The 8154-nt window shown below is 42.2% G+C and overlaps 1 protein-coding gene across 1 annotated transcript; it reads left to right on the top strand.

Moving 5' to 3' along the window:
- Positions 1-4170: 4170 nt before the first annotated feature.
- Positions 4171-7179, top strand: LOC310986275 (odorant receptor 131-2-like; the record flags this gene model as incomplete). Its single annotated transcript, XM_083972120.1, has 2 exons — positions 4171-4320; positions 6412-7179. 2 exons carry the CDS (start codon positions 4171-4173, stop codon positions 7177-7179), a joined length of 918 nt encoding a protein of 305 aa, XP_083828246.1.
- Positions 7180-8154: the final 975 nt, after the last annotated feature.

The raw sequence follows: 8154 nt of genomic DNA, 5'->3' as shown, positions 1-8154 counted from the left end.
CGTTCTCTTATGATTGCTTTATTAGCTTTTCTCATGTCTAGGCACATCCGAATATCCCCATCAGCCTTTGGAAGCACAACCACTGGATTTACCCATGGAGTGGGGCCTTCAACACGTTCTATAATGTCTATGTCCATCAGTTCTTTTATTTTTTTTCTCAACAGCTTCCCTGAGGTTGAATGGTATGCGTCGAAGTGGTTGAGCCACGGGTCTCACTTTTGGGTCAATGTAGATGTGACCCAGGGTTTTAGTGAGAAGTGAAATGTTGAATGTTATTAAATAATGATGATGTTTGATGCATTGTAAGGCCGCAATATATATTTTTTTGATGGGTTTATTATGGATGTAGCGTGATTTGCGTGGGTGTAGGTCATGTGCATAGGCGTCATTTACGCTGGGGACATGTCCCCACCACTTTTTGTCAAGAACAATTTTGTCCCCACCACAAATCCTTATGAAGAATGATGAAAAAACGTTGATAAACTATGACAGAATAGGCAACTGAAACAGTGTGCACGGCGCAGAGCTTCTGCCGGAGCCAACTCACAACAATGTAACTTCGATTAAAGAGTTCTCACAGCCCGGAGAGGCGCGCTGCGCGCATCCTCGCAGGCTTGGCTGGTTACACAGGGAGCAGCTTCTCTCTCTCCGCGCCGGTAAAACACCGACTCCACTCATCTGTACTCGGTTTTCCACACACAAAAGTCTGTGTCTAGCTCTGTATGTATGGATGTGTGTCTCGTGTGCAGACGCAACTGACAAATATTTATAGACGGACAAGCAACAACTTAATTACCGGTAATCATCATTTTATTTTGAAAATTGACCGGATTCTCTCGCCTTTTCTGTGCCCGACTTCCTGTCTGGTACGATCCGTCTATCCAGCTTGACAGATGGCGCTCACGGCTCGCGTGAAAAATAGAACTGAACCGAACTGCAGCACAGCCTCCACGCGGGGTTGATTGTAGGCTACCGGATGAGACAGCACCAGATATGCTTAATGTTTGGGTGCAAAGTCACTGTTAACACTAGCACCACCGTTGCACACTATATACCTATAACCGCCATGAGTCGTTCATTGGACGAACTGTAATAAAGCGTTAATTAGTGCTGTATAGGTGTTACATTTGTCGTAGTCTTTTAACAGAGCTCTGGACCATGAAGTAGGCTACACCCCGCAGCCTCCGCGAGGCAGGGGGGGGGGCGGGGGGGCATACCGTAGGAACCCCGCCCCCGCCTGGAAAGCCGGGTTTCCACCGTATAAACGACTTTTTTTTTTTCTCTCTCTTTTACGGCAACATCGATAGTCCTTAGTGATCTTTGTTTGATATGTCAGGTGGAGCTGCTGCCCATCATACCGACGCAGGATTGCGCCCCCCCCCCCCCCCCCTCCCGCGCGCTCACGTCGGTGCTTTACATGAAGAGCACAGCGACTCTGTTTTTACACTAGTTTGCTCCTAAATACTGGCTTTATAAAACAAATTTCGTTTTCGTTTGATATCATGTTGATATTTCCCCCCTGAATGTAGGCTACACCTCTTCTACAACTAGTCTGTCCAGTCTGGAAAATAATTTCTGCACCGTGCGTGAAGTGTGGACGGGAGTGTGCATCTGCGCAGCCTGCGCACGTGTACACACAGAGACACACGTCCTACACACACGCACGCACGCACACACACAAACACACACACACAGAGAGAGAGAGGGAGAGAGAGAGAGCGCGCATAAGCCCAATAATGTCGGCGCAAATCGGTGAATTCTCTGGTCGTCCAATGAACGAACGTGGCGGTTATAGGTAAAAATGAGAAAACATGATCGATATTTTTTTGTGTGAGTAATATTGATTGTATTTAACAAAACGGGGTGCTGTCCAACATCATTTTAGGAAAAGTCACAGACTGGTGGACTTCAATGTATTTTTTAAATAAAGTTATGCACAAATGAAAATCAAAGTCGTCCAATGAACGGCAGTTGGCGGTTCTAGTGTTAACGAAATCAACATCTAATCTGTCCCTTCAAAATAAAGTTTGTAACGTGTCTATTTGGAGCAGCTGCGGACAGTGACAGTTCCTCATCACTAAACCTGAGCCACCATCCGATCCTTCCTCACTCACGTCGTGACGACGGGACAAAGTCTTTTGGACATAGGCTATATTGTATATTGTGTTTTTCCTCTCTATATATAACCGTCTCGTTTCAGTTTCAATCATCTGGTGCACCCGCTGTTTCTCTGTTTATCACTCACTCTCGATGCGCATACTGTAGATGTTATAAAAAATAAAAAGGAAAAAACACAGATGCGCAAATTGAAATGATAGTGTAGTCTAACAATTCAATGACCACAGCTGATCACCAGCTTGTCATGCCCCACCTGTCACGTCTCTAAACACAACTACGGGCTTTTTTTTTTTTTTTTTTTGCTGCGGTCCGGCGGAGAATTAAAAAAAAAAGAAAGAAAAATGCTCGTGAGTCCAGCCGCATCGGGTCCAGGCTTAAACACTTAAACACTGGTCGGACCTGGTCGGGTCTTTGCTCATTTATTTGCTCAAACTTGGAGCCAGACCCGGTCCTATAGGAGACCAGAGTCTGGTTGAGAACGGTAGTCTATGACGGTGTTTACTTAGAATGTGATATTACTGTAAGAGTCACATTTGAACATCAGAAATACAAACAAATGATATAAGTTTTAAAAGCGAAAAAGGCTTTAAAAACAGCGATAAATGTTTGTTTGAGGTGGAAAAGTCTGCCTATTGAAAGGTGACGTAATGACAGACCCAAAATAGTAGGTGGTTACAACATACAAATAGGCTCACATTCACACAATCAATCTTGTAATTGTAGGCACACATGCATCTATCACACACGTAGCCTACTGTATGTAGACAACAGGTGAGCACACACACGACACCTGGGATGTGAGTTTAATTTAACTGTCCTACATAAAGTCAGAGATTTACTGGAGGAATTAGATTGGCATCTCAATCTCGGTACATTAACTAAGGTAAGTACCAGCTCCTGAACACTGCAGATACATGAATGAAAAATGACAAATGGAGTTTCATAAAAGTCACATTGTAATCAGTTAACTCCTTCAGCCTCCTGATGAACTGACTCTGTTGTATCACTTAGAGTTACCCGGTCTCACTCAGGATGTTTACAGTTAAAAACAAAATGCTACAGCTGAATGTTGAACAGACACAAGTCTGTATGTGATGTCTACTTTCAATCAAATGTTTCCTGTTGAACCACTTTATTATTTTCACTTCCATCAGTGTTGGATGAAATAGGTAGAAACTGTACAAGTAAAACGTAAACTGTTTTAAAGGCCAATGCCAATCCATTTAAAATTAATGGTTGCTTGCCTCAGTTTAAATGTGCAAAAAGGAAGTATATACTTTTTTGTGCAGATACAGATGGACCTTTTTATCTGTAAACAGGCCAATACACAGTTATACTGATGATTTTTCACCATCACCACACATCAGTAGCTCTGCTGGACTGGATATAACCTCATATTTAGAGATGTAAGTTTTTCCTTTATTACTGCTCAAAAGCTGAAAAGACCAGAAGAAGAGAACAGAGAATATGCTAACTCTTCAGGTGGTCATGCTGGAGAATATTTTCACCATACAGATTGGATTTTGATTATTAATGACCATGCAGTATTTACATGTGATAGCCTACAACCTCAGTATAAAACATCAAAGTAGAACCGAAACAATCAATCAATGAGCACTGTACACTTTTGACAACTTTATTTCTGCCACTAGTCAGCAGTGTCATTTTCTAAGGCTGCAGCACGTCAAGCCTTCTTCCACAATGTTTTCATCACTGTTAGTTAGACAGAGCCATGATGCAACTGAAAAAGAGGAAACTTCAGCATGAAACTAGTAGGAACGTGCAGAACATGTTGCACTTGCACAAAGACTTATCAACAGGCTGCCAACCCTGAACACACCCACTAGTATGAATCACAATAAGAAAACAATTTCTGCATTTAATGTGTTTCCTTTTTTAATAACATATAATTATGTGACTGTGCAATATGTTTTTGTTGTGCTTTTAGCAGTGAAATGAGGATTGACAGCAAGGCAGGCTGTGCAACGTGATAAGATTGAAGATTATTGTACTGTATTATTTTCTCTTCTGCTTTAACAGGCCTTTCAAGAAATGAATGAGTCATTCTCTAATGTAACGGTGGCTGTCCGAGAAGCTGACTCCTTCTTTAAGGCTGTGACCAAGAATGTGATTGTTGTGGCTCTTGGGATTTCCATCAACTACATCAATGCAGTTCTCATTCACACCTTCTGCAAACACCAGGTCTGATGTTCTTTTAATCACATGTTGGCAGTGATACTGAATTTGATTGATTGATTGATTGATTGATTGATTGATTGATTGATTGATTGATTGATTGATTGATTGATTGATTGATTGATTGATTGATTGATTGATTGTTTGTTTAAAAAATTGTTTTAAATATGAGAAAAATGAAAATAAAATAAAACAGATTTATCAACATTTTATATTCACGTATCCGCTCTTCAGGAAACACAGACATAGACATGGGCATTTGTTTTTTAAAGTTGTCATTGGGGGCATTTTTTGCCTTTATAATATAGGACAGTGAAGACACAGGAAAGCAGGAAGTCGAACCAGCGGTCACTGCTTAAGGCTATGCCAACATGTGCGTTAAAACCACTCGAGCACCGAGCATCCCGAAATGAAGGGCTTTTTTTTTTGTGATCAACTTTTTATTATGTTATTTGTTACTTCATTTGCTTTGGTGCAAAAGCCACCAAACAGTGCATACAAATCATTATTAAAAATACACACAGCAAAACAACAACCAACAACCAATCATACAGAGCACGACAGGGACACAAAATAAAGATAAAAACCAACAAACGAATAAACAAAACAAAAACAAACAGACAGCAGCAAGGGAAAAACTTTGAGGGTAGAGGTAAGGGTAATCATGTACATGTAGGCTACATATCCTCAATTCTCCATGATAATGTTATCTTGACTGTGGAGCCAAAAGTGTTTTGATCATTTCTCTTCCCTTTTCCAATACCGCTACATTCATCCGTTTGGCACCATGTATTCTTGCAACTGAAATTTCCAAGTTCAAGATATCCACAACCGATGTGAGCCACTGTGGGATGTTTAGTATATCGTGTTGCTTCCATATGATGGCTACCATTCTTTTAGCTGCAGTTATGCCAGCCAGGAGAATGCGGTGGTTGGAAACTGAAAGATGACCGTCAGAGTCATCATTTAACAAAATCAAAGTCGGTGTAAAAGGGAGAGTTTTACCAATAACAGAGGACAACAGAGATACAGTATAACTGATACCCAAAAGGGGTTGATTTCAGTGCAGTCCCACATTATATTAAAGTAAGTGCCTGGGGTTCCCTGGGTACAGTATGTACAATTGGGTGAGTGGTTGGGAGAAAACTTGGCCAGCTTTTGTGGAGTGAGATGGGTTCTCAAAACATAATTGTAGTGGATCATCTAGTGGTCCGGATTCCTGGAGGAGAGTCGGATATTGCACCATACTCTAGACCAGTTCATGTTAGTTTGTTTTAAATCGTTTGCCCAACTATTGCATATTGATAATTGCTGTGAAAGTGATTGTCTAAGTAAGCCATACAATTTAGATACAGGCTTGTGGTGAGAACCTGAAGTGTATATTCTGTATGTAGAGGGAGTGTCCATATTTGTACCCCAGGGAACATTGGGAATATTGAGGAATATTTGAGTAAATTACGTCCTCTAGGCGATATGGATTGACTCTAGACTCCTCAACTCCTCATCCGCTCTTCAGGAAACATAGAAATAGACTGAAGGGCATTTGTTTTTTAAAGTTTTTTGCCTTTATGATATAGGACAGTGAAGACACAGGAAAGCAGGAAGTCGAACCAGCGGTCACTGCTTAAGGCTATGCCAACATGTGCTTTAAAACCACTCGAGCACCGAGCATCCCCAAATGAAGGGCATTTATGATGTCACAGAGTCAATGTCATCCTGTTAGTCATGTACAAACAAGTGCTGTGAGGACAAGCTATGACTGTCATAAGCAGTCATTGTTAAGCCTTGTACGTTAGTATTTTATTAGACAAAGACTAGAAAACAGACAGAAAAAAGGGGTTCAGTGGCCAACAGTCACTGAGCAAAGAGTAACAGCTGTTAAGTTTTTTTTTTACAAAAATGATGAAGGGACATTTCACAAGTTTAGAACAGAGATAAGGAGAACATTTATTAGACAATTTTGGCAAATTTGCCCCTATGGGATTATGGCAATAGGGGAATTTGCCAAAATGTTGAACTATCCCTTTAAGGTCACACCACACATTAATCTTTATAACCCTCTAACCCCCCTACTTCTCTTTGTTTCCCCTCCTCCAGATCTTCTACACCAACCCGCGGTATATCCTTTTCATTAACCTGGTAGTCAATGACATGACGCAAGTGACACTGTCCATCATCCTGTTCATAATCAGCTACACCATCTACAAACTCAATGTTTCCATCTGTTGCATATTCATCCTTCTTGTTGTGCTCACCAATGAAAACACTCCCCTGAACCTGGCCTGCATGGCCGTGGAGTGCTACATTGCCATTTGTGCCCCCCTTCGCCACGTTCAGATCTGCACTGCCAAGAGGACCTTGAAGCTGATTGGTTTAATCTGGGCAACCAGCACGTTGTCTTCTCTGCCTGATCTCTTCATCACTTTGGCCACAGTACCACTAGACTTCTTCCATTCCCAAGTATTCTGCATCAGACAAATTGTCTTCCCAAACCCTCTCATTATCAAGAAGAGGGACATCACCTATATTGTCTATCTGGTTATAGTTTGGCTCGTCGTTTTTTACACTTATTTCAGAATTCTCTTCACTGCTAAGACAGCTAGCAAAGATGCTACAAAAGCCAGAAACACAATCCTCCTACATGGGTTTCAGCTGCTGCTTTGTATGTCAACATATGTAGCCCCCCAGTTATTAAGGGCTGTGCAGCAATGGTTTCCTGAGAGTTCAACAGACATCCACTTTGCTTACTACATTGTAGTACAGATTCTGCCACGATCTATTAGTCCGATCATTTATGGCGTACGGGACAAAACCTTCAGAAAATATCTGAAAAGACATCTGCTGTGTGTAGCCAGTAAAAGCTGAGAAACCTTGCAGCTAAATCCTTCACTACGGGATTAGAAAAATCCTTGTACATTTGTATAAATTCAAAACAAAATGCAATGAGCATGGTGCATGTGCATTCAGAAGTTTGGTTATTCAAAATACAGTTGTAAAAGACACAAAGACAAAACTACAAAAAGAAGGGAGAGGCATATAACCCACAGAACACCACCCCCACAGTGAAACATGCGGTGGGAGTATTATGCTGTGAGGATGCTTCAGTAACTGTGTCTCAATTCAGGGGCTGCAGCCTTCGGAGGACCCAGCCTACGCGGTCTCCGGAGGCAACGGCTTCGGAGGCTCCTCCGTCGGCCGCATCAACGGTCGGTAAATGAGACGGTCTAGCCTTCAGAGCATTTCCTGATCCGAACGTAAACAACAGCCGAACGTAAACAACAGCGTAACGTTACAACGTAACATTTGAAAGTGGCGCCTGCAACGGCTCCTCCGCCCCTCACTTTTTTTTTTTTTTTTTTTTAATAAGTAGAATAAATACACGGGCAGTTATCATTAATATACTAATAAACAAACAATTGAACAGCAGCCAGGGGGCCAGGCTATTAAGTGAATAGAAAATAAAGAACAGAATATGTTTTCATAGCTTTATTATCATTTGAGTCAGATGCTTTGCCTCCGCTCCTCACCTGTGCAGCCAGAGCAGAGCAGAGCTCAGCGGCAGCCACACCTCCGAGCCGGCTGCAGAACCGGGTTACCGTGGCTACAGCACAGAGCTGCTACGTTCGATAGCTAGCGGCTAGGTTGCTAATAACAACAACGGTGCAGCAAAGCATCTTGGGATACGGGAGGCCGCGAAGGATAGTAGCGATGCATCCTCCGAATGCAGGGGAAAGGAGGACGCATTTGGAGGCTGCATTTGGAGGACCCTTCGAATTTAGACGAATTGGGACAGCCTTCGCGCAGCGCTGTGACGTAATCGGCCTTCAAATGCACCCTTCG

The sequence above is a fragment of the Trachurus trachurus genome (genome assembly GCF_905171665.1).
Source record: "Trachurus trachurus genome assembly, chromosome: 5".
In the NCBI taxonomy this organism is placed as follows: Eukaryota; Metazoa; Chordata; class Actinopteri; order Carangiformes; family Carangidae; genus Trachurus; species Trachurus trachurus.
The sequence above is the reverse complement of the archived record's forward strand: the minus strand, read 5'-3'. Positions and strand labels throughout refer to the sequence as shown.